Genomic DNA, 22,667 nt, shown 5'->3' on the forward strand with positions numbered 1-22,667 from the left:
ACAGAAGGAGTGAACTCATTAGGGCAGATGACCAATGAGTTTAGGAAAGAAGAGTCCAGGGCAGGGTACATCTACACCACCCGCCCAGCCCTGGGTGAGTCCAGCCACGTTCACCTCATTATAGTTGCCTCTCTCCAGTCCTACCTTGACGGGAAGCACAAGCAGAAACTGGGACAGGAGCCCCAGGAGACCAAATCTTCATGGTCCCTCTGGGAGGATGGGTGGGGAGAGCTGTGGCAGAGGCCTCAGGAGGGGCCCTGCTGCTCAGTGGTGACAGATAGGGGTGAGAAAGCAGACAGAGTCATTCCGTCAGCATTCTGGGTCTGTTTGGTACTTCTTCTCACGATAAGGTGGCGGTGTGATATGCACAATGGCTAAAAAGCAGGGAGAGCTGGAAAGAAACAAGGACAGAGACAGAGGCCAAGTCAACCAGACCAATTCCCAGAGGAAGCAAAGAAACCATTACAGAGACTACAAGGGGGAAGGGAAGGAGAGATGAATTAGCTTCCCCTGTAAACCTTAGAACCCAGCTGTTGCCAGGGCAACGGGGCAATACCTGTCTCTTCAGAGGAGATGAAGTTGCCAGGGTAACTACATCCTGTCTTTCTCAAGGACCATCCCAGAATGTGGCACCCACTAGCCGTTACCATAGCAACTGCCTCTTTGCCCCACTTAATCCCATCCCGTCTGTTAAAAGGGCCCTATAGTTGGAGGTGGGGGAGGTAGGAAGAGCGATGATCACTTGTGGACTAAGTTTGTTCGCATCCCCTTCTCCAACCCCCTCAGTACATCACCCTGGGGGAACAGGGTCCACTTGCTCCTGGGCCCACACAGTCCTGCAGTATTGTGTATATAAGGCCAGGGCAAAGAGGAGCAGGTTTTAAAGTGAAAGGCAGGCAGGTGTTGGGGAGGCAGTTACCGGGGCAACGGGAACAGGGCGTTTCGGAGGTGGTTGCCATGGGGACCTGGATGCTGACGAAGGCTCGCGAGGCTGTGAGCAGCCACAGTGCCCTGCTCAGAAGCCCCAAGCTCGTCAGTCAAGCCGGTTCTCCGTTTGCACTCAGGAGCACGGGCAGGCGAGTGGCCCCTAGTTCTGGGGGCAGCGCTTCAGCATCCCAGCCCTAGTTCCCAGCCTAAAGCCTCGCCTGCCTGCCCAGTGCCAGGATGGCTACCATCACCTGCACCCGATTCACAGAAGAGTACCAGCTCTTTGAGGAACTGGGAAAGTGAGTCACACCTCAGGGAGTCCTAGAGAGCATGGGGATCAGTCTCCTTGGGCAGGGGGAGGGGGCGTGTGCCTATGTGGCCAGAGCTGTCCCGTGCATGCAGAGGGAGGTGTGCAGCATGATTTGGAAGCACTGTGTATGCATAGGGTGTCCAGAGTTAGGCGCTGACACATTTATGAGTCCAGTCAGCCTGGTGTGTGTGTGTGTGTGTGTGTGTGTGATGGAAAGGAAACAGATTGGTGGTGTATGCACACACCTATGCATATAAATACACATGACCTGGGTTCACAAAGATATCTAGAAACTTGGGGTTTGAAAGGGATTTTCCCACTTGGCTGGATCTGAGCTGGAATCTATTTTTGTAGTTGTACTTAGAAACCTCCAATGACAAAGAAAGTTTGCCACCCCCTGACCTGGAGATCTTGTCTTTAGACACTGTGCAGAGTGGCTAGCTTTCTCCTAGCACATCCCCTCCGGCTTCCCCAGATACCTTCCGGGAGCAACAGCTTCAGTACAGAAGGAGTTAATATAAAGCAATCACAGTGTTGGGAGGAGGGGAAGGACAGTCAGCCAGCCGGGGGGTGCCACTGTGGCACTGACTATACAAAACAACTGTGGTCCTTTGGCAAAGTTGCCCATCGTGTTATATCTCAGGAGGCTGAGAGGAGAAAGGTTCCCTCCAGAAGAGCAGCAGGCTACAGATATAAGAGAAGGTTTCTAGATGTTCCCAGCTAGGTTATGGGGTCCTGGGTTGGATCAGGAGTTGGGGGAGCAGTTTGGCAGAGTGCCCCACGGATGCATACGTGCTCCTACCAGTCCTGTTTGGTTCCTGCTGTAGCGCAGTAACATGAGACAAGGGGCCCTGTGAGCAGATGTGTCAGTGTGAGCTCCTGCAGGTACACAGATATTGAGGAGAGACTATATATGAAATCTGTGTGTGTGGGGGGGAACAAATGGAGTTGTGTAAGAACTGACACTGGGCACACTGCAAACTGAAAGGGCAAACACTGGTGCAAGTAAAACAAGAAGAGATGTGTGTGTCATTTGCATGGCAAGCCCGCCCCCCTCCAAAAAATGTTCATGCGCCCTGCAAGGGTGCATGTGTGCAATTATGCAAGGGTTGTTCTTGGCTAGGTGATGTTGCAGCAAGGGTATGGACATGCATCTGTGTGCACATGTGTGGCAGGTCAGAGATGGATACTCTCAGTGAATGTGTGTGTGTGTGTGTGTGTGTGTGTGTGTGTGTGTGTGTGTGCGTGCGCGCGCGCGCATGTGTAAGGTCACAGATGTGAAATGTGAACAGAATGTTCTTGAGTGTGCATGTATCTTGGGGACTATGTAAAGGAAGCTGTGTGTGTGTGTGTGTGTGTGTGTGTGTGTGCGCGCGCGCGCATGTGTAAGGTCACAGATGTGAAATGTGAACAGAATGTTCTTGAGTGTGCATGTATCTTGGGGACTATGTAAAGGAAGCTGTGTGTGTGTGTGTGTGTGTGTGTGTGTGTGTGTGGCCTAGGCTCATGGGCTCATGTGGGTGTGTGGGTGTTGTAGGCATGTGTGAGCTTATGCTGGTGTCTGCATATGTGTGGGAGGTGGACCTATGGCTGTGTATAAGCACAGCCCCTGAACACACTCACACAGAGAGAGAGAGAGAGAGAGACAGAGACAGAGACAGAGAGACAGAGAGAGAGACAGATGGAGAGACAGAGAGGGATAGAGAGACAGAGACAGCTCCCTTGTGCAAATGTGTATTCATATTTGTCTACAGACTTTCTGCTGTTCTGCGTGTCTTTGCGTTGGAGGCAGGGGTAGGGGCAGGAATGTAGTTTTTAGGGTGGCTCAGGAGAACTGTCTTTTAAAGTTTATCTGGGACCCCTTTCCAGAGCATGTCTAGTGTTCCCTTGGAACCTAAGGATTTCTTGAATAGTCAGGAGCTGCCTTTCAGGGGCCACTGAGGCTGGTTCAGGCAAGACTGCGTCACAGAGCGCAGTGGAAGGAATTAAGATGGGACTTCAGGGATCACAGTGACAGTAAACTGCTCTTTTGCCCTGAGAAGAAATGGGGATCATTAGAACTAGGCTCTGTGGGCTGACTTTGCCTTCTCAGCCCCCCCCCCCCGCCTTCTTGGATACTCAGAGGTGTCAGAGAAGGGGCAGAGGAAAACTGAGGGTGGCAGGGACGCCTGGGTCTTGTTCAATCAATTACAGATCTCCTCCTTCCAGAACTATTGGTGCTTTTAACCTTTTTTTAGGTCACTTATTCCTCCAGGATTCAGATGAAAGTCTAAATAGATATTCCCTAGAAAAACGTATAAGCCTACAAAATGTTGCTTGCAGTGTCAGAGCTTGTGGGACCTCAGGAAACAGTGCACCAACCTGTGCTTGAAGATGCTTGGGTGAAGGAGAAGGGGCTGTGGTGGGCCGGCTTCTGTCTGGTGTGTCCGTGTGACACAGGCCAGGGTACCCTATGAAGGATGAGCCCTGTGGCTTTTGCTCTGCACCTTAGCCTTGGCCTGAGCATCTGGTGGGGTAGGGAGGGGCTGCCCTACATGACCCTTAGCTCTGTGACACTGGGCAGGCTGCCACTCTTTCTGACCTGCAAGCTGGAGATTTAGAAGACTGGGAGGAGTATGTAGATGGCATGTGAAGACACAGCCTCAAGCCTGACACGCAGTAGGCATTTGGCAGGACGTTGCTGCTGGGGTGGCTGTTGTCCTCAAGGATTGGGCCAGCCTTTAGGAGGAAACAGGGCCTTCTCAATGTTTATCTTTTGTTTAGGGAATGTTGTTCAAGGTCTCCCTGGGCTCCTCTTCCTTGAGGGAAGCAATGAAGAAGTGTTTCTGTAGAGTTTACCCTTTAGTTGATGATCTTGTGTCTTCTAGCTAGGACACTGTATGAATACCTAGACACAGAGCCCCCACCCTGAACTGTCCACATAAACAGCAGGTTACCTAGCTGGGCCGGGCCTTAAAAAAGACACTTGGGGGGACTGTGGTTGACCTCCGGCCGGGCCCTGGTTTGCCATAACATGGAAGAAGGCTGGTACTCCACCAAGACTCATTGGCATCCTGCCCAGTGAAGACTGGCTTGCTACCAACGGCCAGGAGCCCAGGGTGGAAGCAGCGATTCCTCTCCTGCCTGGAGGTAGCCCTGAAGAGGGGTTTCTGGAACTTCTAGATGTTTCTATACTGAAGACACCCCCCACCCCCCGCCGCCGCTGCCACATTGCCCTGGCCCTGAAGCACATAAATTCAGAGATGCTAAGAAGACAATCTGTGTCCCGTATAGGATTGAGATGGGGCTGTTTCTAGGGACCCAGAGATGAACCCCCTGCCCCCTCCCTTGACCCTGCTCCTCTGCCCTCCGAGGAATGAAAGAAATGGAGGCATATGTTTAAAGTGGGCTGCAGCATCAAGCAGGGCCAAAGTGGGCCAGGGTTGCACTCAGAGTTCCCTCCAACTCATTCAATCTCCTCTGATGTCCAGAATCAATAAAAAGGGAAGAGGACAGGTGGGGAGGAGTAAGAGAAGCTCTGGAAAGCTTCCAGGCAAACCCCTGGGTTGAGTGTCTCTTCTAAACATTGCATCCTCTGGTCTCCATCTGCCTCTGCCTGCAGAGGTTAGAGAGGCAGAGACTTGCTCTGCGGATCTACAGTTGTTGCTCTGGACAAAAGGAACCTCAGAAGGAGATTGTATTTGAGAGAGAGAGAGAAGGGAGGAGAGAGCTCGGCCCACTCTTTTCTCTCTAGAAACAGGGATCTGAAGTTGACTCAGGCAGTACAGGGTAGGGGAGGCTGGTGGGAGTTGGGGTGGCCCGCAAGGTTGACAGGGACTTGGGGGCTGGCTTCTGAACCCCGAACCTCTTCCTCCACAGCTTTTAGCCCTGTACCACGATTGGGCAGGTTGATCTGTGGGTGGTGGCCTGGCTTAGAAGAACTTCCTTGCACTGGGCTTCAAGGTGCTGCGTGCACAAGACCCCATGATTTGTAGCATGTGCTTAGCTATTTTGCCCTTTCGTGCAGAGCTGAAAGGAGAAGAGCTGGAAGGAGAAAGGACAGCATCGTCGTGGTGAGAGTAGACTAAAACACCTCGGCCCGCACCTAAATCCTCCTACCAGTAGCACTGGGCCTCACAGTACCTTTCCATCCACTAGCTCCACCCCTAAGGGGATTGGGCGGAGCTTACCCAGCCATTTTACAGATGAGCAGACTGGGGCTAAAGGTGCGGTCAGGAAAGCTCAAGGCACTGTGACTTGGTCCCTGGGAGGTTGCATCTAGTGCTGCATCTGTGAATCAGCTTTCCTCTTGTCTGTGAAGCAGAGAGAAAAGGGCAGTGGTCTTTGTGGTGGTGGCAAGGGGCAGTGAGGGTGGATAATTGAGCAATGTCCATTTGCTGCCAAAATTCTGCTTTGAGTTTCCTGGGCTACCTTGAATGAACCACTTGCTCTTTCTGTGCTTCATTTTCACTGTCAGTAAAATGGTGGTGGTGGGGGGGAGGGTCCTATCTCGGGAGATGTCTGAAGTGCCGCCCTCTTCGGCCTCCCTCCTTGGAAGACTATGTAGATCTTGTGCTCCAGCACTGGACGGGCTATGGAGACTGTCCATGCATTGCATAGACAGAGACACCTCGTAGAGTGCAGTGATCTCTCCAAGGCTACCGTGACAGGCAATGGCATGCAGGGAGGGACCAGAAGCCAAAGGATGGGAAATGGGGAGACGGACAGGAGCTGGATGGCAGGGAGAGGTTCGAGGACAGGGGAAGGGACAACCTTTCCTGGCTTCTCCACATCCTCATCATCGAGCAGTAAGCAGGCACACATTCTGGTGCATGCTGCAGCCCTCCGCCCCCACACAGGCGCCCCCACACAGGCTGAGACACACTGACACTCTCCAAGCCTCCTCCCTCCCTCCTGCCTCCTTCCAAAGCACAGTGACATTGCTGTCAGCAGTCCCTGCAGCCTGGAGCTGCAGCCAGCCTTCTGTGTGCTGTGAGGGCAACCCTCTGGGCTAGTGCACACACACACACACACACACACACACACACACACACACACACACACACACACCAGTTCAGGACAGCAGGATGGCGCTGGCTGGACTTCTGGACTCTCTCTCACCATACATGTCTCTCCATTTCTTTCGTCTATTTCTTTCTCTCCCACTTCTCCTCTCTAGGCAAATCCTCTGTTCCAGCTCACACTGTCCCCGAACGCATACCTCCCAAGGCCTGCCCTCTTATGATAACTACTTCCATGAACTATTGTGAGCCCACCTCCAGCAAACCAAGTGCCACCCATGCTGCTGAGCCCCAGCCTGGCACTCTAGATGCTCGAAGCCCATGGCTGCACATAGTATCAGGAGTTGCTGTTCAGCCCCTGAGACTTCCTGAGCCACAGACTGTTGATGGCTTTGGTGTCATCTTATAAGGGAGGAATTGATCTGTGATCCTTGTGTCCGTTTCCACCTGCTTCTCTCAGTCCCTGATCTTGGGCAATGTTCATCACTCTCACATGCAGGACTTACATGGTCTCTGCCCTCATGGGGTGCACAATCTGGTACAAAGCTAGAGACGAATCCTTTCTGAACTCATGACTTAGATGCACTTGGGTGCTGACCATGGCGGTCCATGCGTGTAATCCCAACACTCAGAAGACAGAGGCAGGTGCATCTCTATATGAGTTCGAGCTCGGCTTGACCTTCACAACGAGTTCCCGATTAGCCAAGGCTACATCCATGGTGAGATCTTGTCTCAAAATACCAAAAAATAACAAAACAAAACAACAACAACGGGATGGGTACACCAACATCCGTCCTTAAAATGCAGCTGGCAAGGGCCAGGATCCCAAACAGGGGTGATGAGTCTTGAGTCTCTGTTAGGTGAGAAACAAAGGTATTATGAAGGACTGCCTTGAGGTGGCCCTGAGAGCTGGACGCTGAGTGAGGCCTTGCCAGAGGGAAGAGGGGATGAGAGCATTCCCAGTCATGGTGCAGCTCAGCCAAGCCTCTGAGACATGTTAGTGGCTCACATTCTTCTCAGGGCACATATGGAGTCCCTTCCTTCCTTCCTAAATAAATAAATAAATAAATAAATATTACACATTTATTATGTGTAAGTACACTGTCGCTGCCTTTAGCCACAACAGAGGAAAGCATCCGATCTCATTACAGATAGTTGCGAGCCACCATGTGGTTGCTGGGATTTGAACTCAGGACCTCCGGAAGAGCGGTCAGCGCTCTTAACCACTGAGCCATCACTCCAGCCCCAGAGAATACTTTCCAAGGATCAGAGCTGTTCCCGTTGCCAGCACCCTCTGGAGATGGGATTAATGTGGCCGACCGGCAAACTCCTGTTCACAGCCCTTGGCCTCCCCGGCATCCTCCTGACCAACCCTCCTCAGCTTGTAACGTGCTTGTAAGAAAGATCTGGGGGACAGTGAGGGGCTGGGATACTCTTCATTCCATTGAGAATAATGCAGAGTCCAATGCTCTTGCTCATGACTAGGGGATTATGATCCAGAAGGTCAGTGAATCACAAGAACTGGGCCTTCCAGCCTCCTCTTCCTGCAGGGCATGGCTCTCTTCCCCTAGAGACTTCTCTGACACTGGGGCAAGTCTCTGTGGTGAGCACCATGGAAGGGTCAGGCCAGGTCAAAAGAAGTGCTTTCTTCTGCTTTGTGGTTCTGCCCCCTAGGCACTGAGTAGATTATTTCTATTATTTCCCTCTTTCCATTTTGTCACCCATTCAAGAAAAGGCATGTGCAACCAAACAGGGAATATGTTGGAACTGCTGTTGATTCAGTGTTCCCTTCAACAAACAGACTCTTCCGGTTCTGAGGCCTTCTGTGTCCTCCGAGAGACTTCTGCTGGGTTGGCGGTGGAGTGGGGTGGGTTGGTGGTGGTGCAGGACAGCTCGTCCCCACAGCATCTTCTGGAGTCTGGGAGTGGGCGGTGCGCCGCCTCAGCCGGGGACAAGAGGAGCAAGGCGAGGTTTCAGCAGCAGGTCCTGGGATGTTATGGTTGCATTATGCTGTGGCATGTGGCCATCTGCTCACAGAGATGCTGTGGTGGCAGGAAGAGAAGGCACATGAAGCAGAGAACATCTTGGGCCTGGCCCTATCTCACCAGTTTGCTGTCTGGAATTGGCATAGCTTAGTTTTACGTGGTTATTATTAAGAAAGGATACCAAGCCAGGCGTGGTGGTGCATGCCTTTAATCCCAGCACTCGGGAGGCAGAGGCAAGTGGATTTCTGAGTTCGAGGCCAGCCTGGTCTACAAAGTGAGTTCCAGGACAGCCAGGGCTACACAGAGAAACCTTGTCTCGAAAACAAAACAAAACAAAACACTAAAAAAAAGGATACCATTGCCTAAAACAAACAAACAAACAAACAAACAAACAAACACACACACATAAACACACAAAGAGGGAGGGATTATACATAACTTCATCAACTGTTGGGATGGGAAAGCCCTGCTTAAGGGTGCAGAGAACTGTGAAAATGCTTTGTGTCAGATTTCCCTTTTGCTTCCAAAATGAACTCTGCTGGCCATAGCTTTTTAGTGATTTTGAGGATTGGGGGATGCGTGTATAAGCTACGGCCACACCCCTTGCTCACTGCTCTCTTTTTCTAACACATGGAATCTTTGGCCATTTCTCACAGACTTAAAGCACAGCTGTGGATCCCAAGTCAGGGTTCTCTCCCACCCTGACTGTGCAGGGTATTAAAAACAATGGTCTGAGTCGAAAGACCTGATTAAAGTTTTCTCAGCCTCGGTTTGTTTATCTGCTGACCTTTGTGGTAAGATATACTGGGCGTACCACCTCACCACATAGCCAGATGGGTCTCACGCTGTATCCTACCAGATGAGACAATGCTCTGGTGGCCATTATTATCTCTTTGCCCTCCTGTAGATGTTATAACCGTACCTGCTCTGAGTTGGGCAGTCAGATCAGCTTGCCTGGGTTATGTTACTGAGAACAGTAGGACCAGGTTCAAATCCTATCCCAGACAGCAGGTCCATCTGTACAGAGCCAGGAACCTTCTGAGTTCATCTCAGTGGCTCAGAAGGGTGAATGGTTCACAGATCTTAACAGAGGGAGGTTTTGGGGAGAGACTGGTTGGAAAACACCTGTCATGTAGCCAAAATCCCACAGGAGGATGAATAGCTCAATAGATGGGACTGGAGTTCTGAAAGCAGGAGGAACCCATGTGTGTAGATCTCTAGGGTTGACAGCCAGAGTGGTTAAACCCTTGGGGGTGGGGGGAAGTCACGGGTTCCTTTGTGAAGTTGAAGAAGAGTATACAGCCTTTGCCCAGAGCTCATACAGACACAGGATCATTTTAATGACACTGTAAATGGATTCATCAAAGCCTAGATCCTTCCCGGAGGCCTAGCTAATAGCCCTGGCCCAGGGCTGGAGGAGGAAGTGACCAGAGAACAGATGCAGAGAGAACAGGGAGTGGCAGTTGGTAGGCAATGGGCAGAAGGGCTATTATTGTTGAGGATGAACTACAGAGCCATGCGTTCAAGGTACCAAGTACCCACAGGGTGGGGCAGGGGAGGAAGATTAGGCCCAAGGGGTGCTGCCAGAGCTGGGGGAAGGGGAGGCACTTGGTGGGCGAGCCTGGCATACGTATCTCTTCCATGGAGCCTTGGGGGCGGTGACCAGATTGCGGTGGGTTCCCGGAGTGTGGGAGGTGGGAAGAGGAGGCAGCGGATGTCGGACATTTGTTCTGGAAGTTTGGCAGCATGAAGGAAGAGGGAATCAGGCAACCAGGCTGCTGACTTGAGAGGACGTGTGTTTCACTTTATCAGGGGATGGGGTATTTATGAAAGCAGTCAATGGAGGACTGGAAGCATCCCAGACTGCTGGACCCCAAGGGTGCAGAGTGCAGGGCAAGTTCACAAGTAGGCTGTCTTCACACAGACATGTTCCTTTCTGCTGAGACCCTGAGAGGCAATGGAGGAAGGTGAAGGAACCTGCCTGGGGGTGTCCAGGAGGAAGTCGGACTAGAATTCATCACTCTCCTCTTTTACATAGGGAAACTGAAACCCAACCCGTCAGGATAAGCCAGCTGGGTGAGGGTTCTGGTCTTCTCGTTTCCCAGCTAGTCCCCTGGCTGCCATGGCAACCCTTCAAGAGGGTCTAGGCCAGAGATGATTGTGGGCACCTGTGGCTGGCAGTCAGCCACACCCAGGCCACCAGGACACCAGCTCTGATTGTCAGCCAGAAAACAATTTCCCAGTGCCAAGTCGCTCTTCACAGCCCATTAGCGCGTTCCCACATTCTCAGCAATAGACCCACTTTGCTGTCCTTATGCTGTCTGCCTGGTGCTGGGTGGGGCACACACCCAGGAGAGACTGTTCAGCCCTGAGGAGAGACCCCTTCCCTCTTTGCCAGACCCCCACTCCTTCCCCCCCAACCCCCGTAAGCTCAGCAGACAGGGTCCGTTCTGTTTCCGCCGAGGCTAACCGTTTTCATCCTCTTGATCTAACGATTCCCATACAAGGCATCCTTTCTTGAGCATTTACTGTACTCCAGGGACTCGGCTGAACACATTGCCTGCCTCATTATCGCATTGAAGCAACTGCTCAGGGTGGGGACTCTATTGTCCGCATCTTGTCGGGGAGGAGGCAGGCAAACTAAGATGATGTCACTTGCCAGTAAGGGCCTGAACAAGGATGGAGGTTTGAACTCAGGCTGGGCAACTCTTAGCTGGACCACAGGATAGCAGGAGCCATTGACTAGGCTACAACACTGAAACAGACAGGTCTCTGTACCGTGGAGTCACAACCTTTCCTCAAACCCACGTTGCCAGGGAAGAGACTGAAGCCCACAGGGCCCACCCCTAGCTAAGTTCTCTCAGAATGTCTGAGACCCGAAAGCCCCACTCTCCGGTGCTGTCTTTGCCTCACACATATACCTCTACCTAGCTACAGCTCTTGGACACATGGAGAAATTCTGAGAGTGACACACCTGTGCTGTCTCATACCTAATAACTCATGGTGCCACAGACTCAGCTAGAGCCAGGTGCTAGTCACCACCTGTGTGTGCAGGTGCCCTCTCCTTGTGCCTGGAAGCAGGGTTTCACCTCCCCCCCCCCATTTGCCTTTACCTCCCTTTATAGCCAGGAATACAGTCTACCCTCCCTGTCTACATCCTGAACACTGCCCATCTTTGTCCTTGGGCTTAGAAAACACCTCCCTATCTGGAACACAAGAGCACTTTCACCGGTAGTCTCAAGAAAAAGAAATCCCTCTCATCCCGTCCCAGCATCCTCTTCTGAGACAGGGTTTCTCTGTGTAGCCCTGGCTGTCCTGGAACTCACTTTGTAGATCAGGCTGGCCTCGAACTCAGAAATCTGCCCGCCTCTGCCTCCCGAGTGCTGGGATTAAAGGCGTGCACCACCACGTTCGGCTTTGGGGCTACTTCTTCCCCATGTCTTCTCTATCTTGGTTGGTCTCCTTGATGTTTCTGCTCTGCCTGACAGGCTCTGGCCTGCTAACTAACCAACCCCCTGCTCAGCTCAGAGCCCTGGGAACGGTGAGGCTAGATTCCCCATTTGCCAAAGCTTCTGGGCTGCAGTCACTTGCTCATGCAGGACAGAAATGAACCAACAAGCCTTTTCTAAACAAAGAATGCAAGAAGCAGAAGGGAGAGCTGCAGGCGGCTTGCCTCACTCTCAGTTTGGCTCCCTGACTCTCGGCTACCCTGTTTGTCCAGTCCCTATCATGACAGGTCTAGCTATGAACCCACCATGGGCCAGGTACTGGTGAATAAGGCAAGGCCCTACCAGGTCTAGGCAGCTCAGAATCCTGCTCAGATGAAGCCACTGAAACATTTCCCTCTAAAGCCTCATGGGAATCAAGGTCTAGGCTTGGGCAGGAGCCTGACAATGGCTTTCTGACCCATTCCTCTGCATAGGTAAGATGGATGCCTCTGAAATGCCAGCTGTCTTCTTTTCTTCAAATGTCTATTTCTGTCCCCTGTGCTCTTGACTGAGATCCTCCCTCCTGCCTCATTTCTGTGGCTTCCACTGTTGCTTAAAATCACTGCCTGATCTTGCAGGTTCGTTTTATGGAGGTGCTGGCTAGTGGTTCTTGATACTGGGTACCAAGTGCTAGATGCTAGGTTCCAGATGCTGGATGTTGAGTACTAAGTGCTAGGTATCAAGTACTATGTACCAGGGGCTAGGCATAGGAACTCATGAGTTGGGTGGGAGAGACAAGAACCAATGATAACAAAGCCCCCATGAGGGCCAGGCCAGGGTTGGGATAGCATCATTAGACTGATAGAATATAGTGTATGTTTAGTCCTTTTAGTTTTTGGTGCAGTGCTGCTAAAATTCTTGCAATTTCCTGAATAATAGGGGTAACCGGAACATTTTTTTATTCTCATATTTAGTCTTTGACCCCAGTTCCCGACACAAAACTCTTATCTCCCCTGGGATTTCCAGGTGAAGCACCTTGATTCTTATGAGGTGACTCATCATGGGTTTCTGTGTGGAGGTTGGCTTCAGAAACACGAAGTGCTGATTGGAAGGCTTGCAACCCCTCTTGTTCTTCATTCTCTGGGGAGATGAGAGGACTCAAAATCAAGTTAGTGATTGATCACAGTTACACGATGAAGTCTTCACAAAGGCTCTCCACGCACAGGGCCTGGACACCTTCTGTGAGAGGAAATACATCTAGGAGCATCGGGCTGGGGCATCTCAGCTCCAGTGGGATAGAGTGCCTGTGCTCCAATCTCCCAGGCTTTGGCCTCTGTTTCTCTCTATCCAGCTGCTCATCTGTATTCTTCACCGTGTCTTATATTATATAACACACTAGCAAACGTGTTTTTCTGAGTTTCTGGAAGCCATCATAGAAAAGTCTCCAATTTGAGAGCAGCAGTAAAAACTCCCGATTGTTAGCAAAGTTGTACAGGAGGATGGGCAACCTGAGGGACTATTTCCTACAGCTGGCACCTGGCGTGAGGGCATAGTGCTGTGGAATGGAGCCCTTAACCTGCAGACCTTCCCTAACTCTGGATGGCATCATAACTGACTTGCAAGATATATAAAGAGGGCTACAGATGGCAGGAGGACTGGTTGGCATAAAAGAAGCCACTAGGGGCTTCATGGAGAACGGTGTAGACCCTGTAGCTGAGGCAGTGTTTCAAGGAGGTGACAAGGGTCTCTCTGCTTTCTTATCAGTGAAGAGCAGATGGGACCGACAGTCCTAGAATAAGCTATTGTGTGAGGCCTTCAGAGTACATGTGATTCAGGCCATTCCTGTCTGTCTCATCCTTCTCTGACATTTCCCAGGCACTTACTTTTCACTGCCCTATGTTGAGCCAACTAGAGTGTGTCCACCTAGGGTCTTGCTCCTGCTTCACATGCTAATGGCAAGAAGAGAGACTCTGGCTCAGCTCTCCAGATACCAGGGTTCACAGGAGACACCCAACCATCTTGTAGCATAGGTCTGCCCATCCTTTTAGGTGGGGGGGGGGGAGATGGAAGTTTGGAGGCTTTTGGGAATTGAGCAGGAGGTTGGAGAGGTACTCAGTGTGGGTGTTAAAAACCCAGAAGTGCAAATATTTGAGACCTAGGTACAACATTGCTTGTAATCTTCAGTGTGAACTTGGAGCACTCTACACAGAGCTGTATCCTGGTGCTCGGTGTCTTGAGCTCCGCTCCACACAGGAGGCCTCTGAACTATGGTTCTGGGCTGTGTCTGGATGATTCATACAATAAGAGCACACTAGTGTCTGGGAAGTCTTCCTGGGCTCACTCTGCTGGTCATTAGTAAGAGGACACTAAAGACTGGGACACAGTACCCCTCAGAAGCCTCTTCTGTGATGACATGCAGAGTTGACAAATTGGCTTTCGTGGGGAAGTGCAAAATGGCAGCTCAAGCTCAGATCCAGCCTCAGACAAGCTTTCTTTGGTTCTGTGCTCAAATTATTTTGAAATAAGGAGCCAACAGTTAAAAAATCAGGAGATTTCTTGCCAACATCCAGACTTTTCCTTTTCCTTGAAAAACTGAGCCATGCCCCATTCCATGTGACAACAGTGGTGCTCGGCTTGTGACTCGAGCTCTGAGATGCACAGCCCTCATGCCCAGGTCTCTTGTGAGCTCTGAGACTCACAGCCCTCATACCCAGGTCTCTTGTGAACTCTGAGACTCACAGCCCTCACGCCCAGGTCTCTTCTAGTGAAGGATAAAATTCAAGGAGCTGCTTAAAGCACCTTTAAAAGATGTTCAACTTCACTCCTAAAACCAATGTAGAGACTGGACTAGGGGTATGACTTGTTGGGTAAGACGGTGCTTATTCTGTAAGTACGAGGACCCAAGTTCCCATATCCAGCACCACATAAAGAGCCAGACATTGTTGCACCCGCCTATGCCCCAGCATTGGGGGAAAAGAAGCAGGAGGATCCTGAGAATTTGATGGGCAGCCAGCTTAGCAGAAATGGCCAGCTCCAGTTTGGTGAAAAAATTGTGTCTCAACGAAATAAGGTATAGTGTGATAGAGGGAGACTTCTGACGTCCTGCTCTGGCCTCCATGTGCTTGTATGAGTCCATGTGTCAGCACACTCATGTGTCAGCACACACACACACACACACATCTGAGTCTCTGCCAAATCACCATTTCCTACCCTTCTTCATAGCAAATACAAAAATGCTTGGCAATACACCACTTTGACAAGGGCACACACATATCTCTATCTCTATCTCTATCTCTATCTCTATCTCTATCTCTATCTCTATCTCTATCTCTATCTCTATCTCTCTACCTCTACCTCTACCTCTACCTCTACCTCTACCTCTACCTCTACCTCTACCTCTACCTCTACCTCTATCTCTATCTCTATCTCTATCTCTATATATATGTGAAGACCAATTTTGGCTCATAGTTTCAGAGGGTTTTGGTGCTTTGTGGCTAGTCAGACACAACAGAGCTGCTTAATTCATGTGATTGTCTGTTCATATCATGACAGTGTAACCTTCAAAGGCTAAGCTCTAGAGACCTGTTTCTGCTAACCATATACCTCACTTCCTAAAGTTCCACAGCCTCCCTAAACAAAGCCAGAAGCTGGAGAACAAGGTTTCAAGACACATGTCTGTGGGGATGTTTCAGATTCAACCCATAGCATATACTATTAAGAAAATAAGTTGGGTTGAAGAGATTGCCTAGTGGTTAAGAGCACTGACTGCTCTTCCAGAGGTCCTGAGTTCAAATCCCAGCAACCACATGGTGGCTCACAACCATCTGTAAATGAGATCTGATATCCTCTTCTGGTGTGACTGAAGACAGCTACAGTGTATTCATATGCATAAAAGAAATAAATCATTTAAAAAAGAGAGAAAAGAAGTTCATAAAACTTCATTATCAAAGTTTCCAAATGCCACCTTCCTCCTTGACCAAAAAACATTAGTAAATGGAGCTTATCCCAGAGACTCAGACACATACAGGAAATGCAATACTTTCTTAAGGGGGAGGGGTTGTTATTTGTTTTTGGTTTTTGAGACAGTGTTACTATGCAGCCCTGGCTAGCCTGAGACATACTAGGTGTAACAGGCTGGCCTTGAACTCACAGAGAGATCTACTTGTCTGTCTCCAGAGAACTAGAATTAATGCAACTCTAATGCACACATTCAAGGCTATTGGGGTATTGTTTTTAATAGCTAGAGATTAAACCAACCTGCCTTTCAGTAGGGGACCTCAATCAGGAAACTGGCCAGGACACTAGGCTATAAGACAGTCATATACTTATATATTTTGTGATGAAGAGGCTTTTTTTAAAATGAAGGATGATGGTCTTCAAAATATATCAACTGGTATGGTGGTGGTGCATGCCTTTAATTTCAGCACTTGGAAGACAGAGGCAGGTAGATCTGAGTTCAATTTAATGAGTTCCAGGCCAGCCAGGGCTACATAGTCAGACCCTGTCTCAAAGGAAAAACATGTAAACTATAGAAAGGAGGAAACAGAACAGTATACCTGCCTGGTGCTGTCTGTGAGGAGAGGATCTGTAAGGAGAGACTCCAGGCCTCTGGAAGGACCCCCTCACTGGTTGGGGACCTAGGAGTGGAGGCAGGACTTCTCAGGGCCTACATATTTACCTCCTTTGAACTTGGAGCTATGTGATGTATTACTTATTCAAAGAACAAAGCCCTAAAGATTCTCAGAGACCTAGATTCTGTGATTCTCACTCCAGGCTCCTAACGTTTTATAACTTAGTGACCTAACTTCTATAGAGCCAGAAGGCTCCTCTTGCATGAGGCCAAGGATCTGGGCCCCTGTCTGGATCTTCCTGACCTGTGCTCCGCAGGAGCCCCGTGACATAGGTGACTGCAATGGACAGCTCCCTTCCTTGCATGGTACATCTATCTGTAGGAGCTCTTGGTAGCCCGGGGAGACAGCTTTCGGGTCCCCTCACTACATCACTCTGTTCTCTGTCCCCCAGGGGAGCCTTCTCTGTGGTGCGCAGGTGTGTGAAGGTGCTGGCTGGTCAGGAGTATGCTGCCAAGATTATCAACACCAAGAAGCTTTCAGCCAGAGGTAGGTTACCGCACTGCCTGCCTCCCCTCCCCCCACCCCGGCCAGCTTTCCTACTCTGCCATAGTTCTTGCCCTAGACCTGAACCCCAAACTTGACCCCTGGGAGACAGTATTGGCAGGCTAAGAGGCTCTTCCTTCTGAGGGTGTGAAGAGAATAGACCCTTCACTTTTTCTTTCTATGTGGCCCACCTCATTCTGTTCACCGCTGTGGTCGAGTGTTTTAATCCCCAGTTCATGGTGACTGTGAGCCCCAACAGAGCAGCCAGGACTCATCCAGTGTTCTGTGCTCAGCACCCAGGACAGCGCCCTCACCAGGCGTAGGTGCTTGCTGCTTGTGAACTGTGTGTGGCTCTGCTCCGTCACTCCAGGTTTTGAATAGGTGCTCTGAGGTATGGCCTGGTTTTGAAAAGGTCTAAGTCTAACTTGCAGAGAGTTTAGAAACATTGGCTCTAAATCTTATAATTGATCCCGGCCAGTAGTGGCAGCCTCCCTGGGCGATGGTCCCCATTCAGATGTAAAATAGTTAAACTCCTCTCTTAATAAGATGCTCAGGGGCACTGGAGTTTGGGGAGTCTGCCCAGAAGATTCCTGGTCATCCCTATGTGTTTAGGGCAGTAGCGGGTGACCAAGTCCTCAGTATATTGGCAAGCTGACATCCACCCCAGATAGAGGTCTTGAAGACTGTCTGGTGTGAGAATTCTGTTGGGTATTTGCAGAAGGTGGTTGCAGAAGCATGGGAAAGAGATATACTGTTTCACTGTTTTGAAGACTGCAACTGTGTTTGGATGAGGGCCCAACAGGTGCTGAGCCGACAAAGGGCCTGTGAATGCTGGATAGGGTGTTCACACTGTTCTCTGTGGGCCTCCTAGCAAGACCTAAACTGGCCTGTGATTACCTCCTTTTGTCTCCTGCTCTGTTGTCTAGCCCACAATGCTCTGTCTGTTTATTTTTCTGCATCCTGCACTGAGGAGAGGTTCTGAGAGTCCCCAGCTGGCATAACTAGTATTAAAAGGCCAAACCTGTGGACAGACTAGAGTCAGAGCCAGAGGCAAGGAGCTAGGTAGGCAGGAAGTCCGACTAGAGTGCTGCCCCCTGTTGGCAAGCCTGGTTGGAGCAGCCTTTTGTTGTGTGCCTGGTTGTACCTCAATTCCAGAGATGCTAGACATAAGGTCAGAGCAATGGTTCTCAACCCTCCTGATGCTGGGACCCTCTGATACAGATCCTCCTGTTGTGCTGACCCCCCTAGCTGTAAAATTATATTTGTTGCTACTTCGTAACCAGAACTTTGCTACTGTTATGAGTTATAATGCAAATATCTGATAGATAGAATATCTGATATGCAAACCCTGTGAGAAGAGGCTGCAACCCACATGTTAAGAACCCCCCAGGCTAGAATAGTGACAGGAAGATAAGAAGGGAGCGTCATGTTGGATGCTGGAGTTGTTGGACCGACTTATCATTGTCTCAGGGCACATATCCTGAGAGACAGAGGTCGTCACTCCTGTTGGGAAGATGACTAACCACCCCCAACAGAATCTGGGTGTGTCAGGCAGCCACTACCCAAGACCTTCTGGGGGGGGGAAAGTAACCCTGCCTAGGAGACTAGGAGCAGGGGACTGGAAACAAGGAACTTTCTGGATGCCTGCTGTCGCCTGCCAGTGCTTTTTCCCAGCAGGGAGGGGAACAGAGATTCCTTGAGCAGTCTTCTCATGTCACTCGCCTCCACAGGGGGCTTTTACAGCTGTCACTTTTGGCAATATTCTCTAAACTTCTCCTGCTGCCTCTCTGGGATGACATCCTGCAGCTCTCTGCAGGAGCAGACCTACCCAGGGCGTCTATCCACCCCTTTCAGCAAGCTGTGGCCTCCTCTAGCACACACCCTGCCTGGCCTCTTCTAGCAAGTAGTTCCCAGCTCGGGGAGATATTTTTATATGCATTTTAAAATTAGTTCTTAAGAACAAAAGAATCCTCCTAGTGTCATTCAAAGAAACCATAAGCAAATAAAATGAAACGTAATTTTTGTGTGTGTGTGTGTGTCTTCACATCCCTGCCAGGCCCCACTTCCAGTCTTAAAATGTAACCTTCTGAGCTCCACCCTGGAGTTGAATCGTCTCTGTGAGGTTCTAGGACAGTCAACCTAGCTTAGTACATGGCAGCAACGTGCTCTGAGCTAGACCCCACCAGCTGCTCTGTGAACCTCCTAGGGACTCTGGGAACACAAATGTGGTTGCTGCAGTGGCCAGGCAGTGACCTTCTCAGGCTCCAGGCTCATGAGCCATCTCTGAGGTTCGCTGAGATCCCTATAGGAGTGCCCTCAGGAGGCCTTGAGTCTCATAACTCTGGCTTCCCCCACACTCTCCTGATATGTAGGATATCTGATATATGACCTCCGTGAAAAGGTCACTTGACCTGCAAAGGGGCTGTGACCCACATGTTAAGAGCCCCTGGTCTTTGGATTATTTCTCTTATATCCCAGAATGGGGAGGAGACTTTCTTGCCTTCAGTGCCCTCCCTCATTCATCATTCCTCTGTGGTCCCCTGCTCGAAGGCTACAACCTGTGTACACCTGCCTGCAGGAGCCCATCCTCTCTGAGACAAAGTCTGTGTGCTTGGAAGGCTCTGTCCTTGCCTGTCCCTGCTGGGATTATCTGGCTCCTGGGAGTAAACTATTCTCCAATTTAACTTCAATACCCCAAGGATGACCCAACCAGAGTGGGATGAAGGCCCCCAAATTGTCAGCATGGGTATGAGGGGCCATGTTCTCTAGCGCCAGGCAGGGCGTGGAGGCTCTGAACTTGCCTAAATGTCTCATCACTGTGGGCTGAGACTGAGTCACACACAAATTGATTACCAGTGCTGAAATTATTAGCAGAAACTGACAAGAAGCTCTGCCACTTGCTTGTGCTAGGAGCTTGGATAAGCCTCTCATCAGCTTCACGCTGGGTCCCTAGAATGTGGCAGTAACCAGTGGACAAGGTTGTGTTCCCAGCATCCTGTTTTATTGGGAATGAAGCCGAGCAGTGCATGAAACATACCTATGAACTGGGTACAGCAAAGAAGCGAGGAGTGTTACTAAGAAAATCAGATGGGTATGGTAAACACACATAATTTAATTCTTGCACTGGGGAGGCAGAGGCAGGGTGAGCTCTGTGAGTTCAAGGCCAGCCTGGTCTACACAGTGAGCTCTAGAGCAGCCAGGACTGCAGCATTGAGAGACTTTGCCTAAAAGGAAGGTCAGATCTGGTGATAGAAATGTGATCTGCAGGGGGACATTCTTAGAAAAGGCAGCAGGGAAACTCTCTGAGGAAGTGACCTTGAGCTTGGATCTGTCTGAGGAGCAAGAAAGCAGCATAAGGAGGCCCAGGGGAGGGACACCCCCAAGGAGAGGACACAACAAGCCAAAGACTCTAAGATAAGAAGCTTGGAACAGTCAAGGTCAGAAAGAGCGCGTGTGAATGGTCATCATGGCTAAGATGCTAGCTAAAGCCTTGGCTTGTTTATCGTAAACACATTAGGAAAGCTGTTGGTCCAAGAATGGCAGGCCCTCATTTATACCTTAAAAAAAAAATAAGGACCTTGGCCACCTGAGACAAATAGCTAGGATGGAGAGTTTGTCAGTCAAGGAGTGAGGTCCTCGGAGCTCTAAGTTCTGAAAAGGTTCCAGCTGTTTTGACTAATGACATTGAAGAAGGAATCACGCCTTCCTCACCCGGCCTCACGTTCTTTTTCTGCACATACCATAGCAAGAACAGTCTTGAGCAATCCAGCTAGGACTCCACAGCACCCAAGCTTCTCAGTGCCTTAGAAACACAACCTTCGCGAACGGGGCTACGGAATCCTGCATGGTGTTCCGTTCACAGGCAGCGGATGGGTGTGGCTAATGGGGAAAGTCACGAAGCAGGCAGGGTAGCTGTGCCGAACCTGCCCTGCAGCTGCTGTCCTATTCGGGCCATTCTAGCGGAGAGGTCTGATAACCAGACAGAGTTTAAGGTTTAGTGACCAATGTTTTGTCTCACCTGCGTATAGTTTGTCTATCAATGGAACTGCACTCCTGGGTCATCTCATATGCAAGAACAGCACAGTTCTGGGTTTAGACTTGCATCCCACTGCTCTGAGTGTGTTGCCTGGGCCAGAAGATCTCATTCCCTCTCACAGGCAGAACCTTGACTCTGAAGCTCTGAGGTTCCACTGTGGGTGAAGGTGAAGCGCATGTGGATCAGGGACCTGGTTGGGATTCCCTTCCTCTGTCTAGGAACCAGCATCCTGTGCCTGAGGATGGTGAAGGAGGCAGAGAGGGTATGGGGAAAGGGTTATCTGGAGCTAATCCGGCCTTGCACCCCACCCCCACTCCCTGAAGCCTGCAGCAGGTTTTCAGCTGGGAGCTGAGCCTATTGAATCAGAATTGGACTTAATTGCTTTGCTGATGGCAAAGCCACATTTCAGCATCGATCTCGGCTTCTGTAGTCTGCAGAGCAATTGCTCTAGGGGAGGAAGCAGGAGAAATAAGGGCTTTCTCCATCTTCACTACCCTTCAAGTAGCTACCTGCTTCAGAGGAGCCATCCTGTGGAGAGACTGAGCAAGGCCACTGTAGCTCCCCACCCCACCTCAGGCTGCCACTGGCTCAGGCCACCTGACCTTATCTGTGCCATGCTGACAGTGGTGTCACAGGCCACATGGCAGGCACAGACTAGGCTTGTGGTTATGATTGTTCTGGCAGCCTGAGGCAGAGACCACTGGCGGCAGAGCTTACACAAATTATTGCAGGTGGGTAGGAGGCAGAGGGTCTCAGACAGAGGTCCTGCCAGGCATACAGGCTCTAGGCCAGCCCCAAGGGAGGTGAAGAGGGACACACCAAGTTTACCATATAAGTTCTTTGCAGTTGTCTGTCCTTGATTCCAATGTCCTGTGAAAATGGAGGGGCTGCTTTTGAAGAAAACAGTCACTACCTTAGGAAGCTTGTCAAGTCCGTCCATTAATCCATCCATCCATCCACCCACCCATCCAGTGATTTCTTAAGTAACTAACATATACCAGGCATTCAAACAGATGTAGGTGGTACAACAGAGTCCCTACCCGAAGATGTAGGTTCTGGGAGACACAAAAATGTTGCCTGGCCCTCTAGGGCCCAAAGGAGGGTCCCTACAGGCTTGAAGTCAGGGCGCACTTCTAGAAAGCAATGGCACTGAGGGACGCAGTCAGATGGACGAATGGCTGGTGATAGGGTGTGCCTGCTGAGTGAACTGGCAGCTCCCAGGTGAGAACTGGGAAGGGCAAAACTCTGCAGTTCGTCTACCTGGATCAAGGGGCTGAGGGGCTAGCTTGGAGGAATTACAGGGAGTTGTACCAGGTCTCTACACCTCGGGATGGTTAAGTCATACGGGAAGGGATTGGAGGAGAATCTCCTTGGAGAGCCTTGGATACTGAGGCCTGGAGAGGGAGATTCATTTGGGTCCTCACTACCCACTTGCCCTTTCCAAGAACTCAGAAGCCTTTGTATGTAGGCCACCTTTTCTAGTACCTAGAGCCACCCTGGGAGGTGAGGACAATAGAGTCGGCGTGAAGGTCATATCTTCTCTGGGATTTACAAGGGAATCTGTATTTCAGATCACCAGAAGCTGGAGCGTGAGGCCCGCATCTGCCGCTTGTTGAAGCACCCCAATATCGGTGAGCCCTGGGGAGCATGAGGGGTCCCGGCACAGTGTGGGGTGGTGGGGCGCAGCCACTTTCATCTCTGGAGATGGAGGCTGCAGAGGGAGCTGGGAAAGGGGGCGTCTTGCTCAGGACCAGCTTGCTTTGGGGGAAGGTGAAGAAAGGACCCTTCTTGCCACCCACGCTGCCAGCGCCTCCTTCGGAAAAGCTGTTTCAGGAATGCTCTTGAAGCCGAAAAAGAAAGATGAAAA

The 22,667-nt window shown here is 50.6% G+C and overlaps 1 protein-coding gene across 3 annotated transcripts in view; it reads left to right on the forward strand.

Annotated features, from left to right (window-relative positions):
* Nucleotides 1-692: 692 nt before the first annotated feature.
* Nucleotides 693-22,667, forward strand: part of Camk2a (calcium/calmodulin-dependent protein kinase II alpha) — a 62,846-nt gene continuing 40,871 nt past the window's right edge. For 2 of the 3 annotated variants that reach the window (XM_006525541.4, XM_017317805.2), the window contains exons 1-3: nt 693-1,226; nt 16,673-16,767; nt 22,372-22,431. In XM_006525541.4, the coding sequence (XP_006525604.1) occupies nt 1,165-1,226; nt 16,673-16,767; nt 22,372-22,431 (217 nt within the window). In that variant the 5' untranslated portion in view covers nt 693-1,164. The remainder of the gene's footprint in view (nt 1,227-16,672; nt 16,768-22,371; nt 22,432-22,667) is intronic. The other variant, NM_177407.4, reaches the window with a different exon arrangement.

This window comes from Mus musculus, chromosome 18 (assembly GCF_000001635.26).
Source record: "Mus musculus strain C57BL/6J chromosome 18, GRCm38.p6 C57BL/6J".
Classification (NCBI taxonomy): Eukaryota; Metazoa; Chordata; class Mammalia; order Rodentia; family Muridae; genus Mus; species Mus musculus.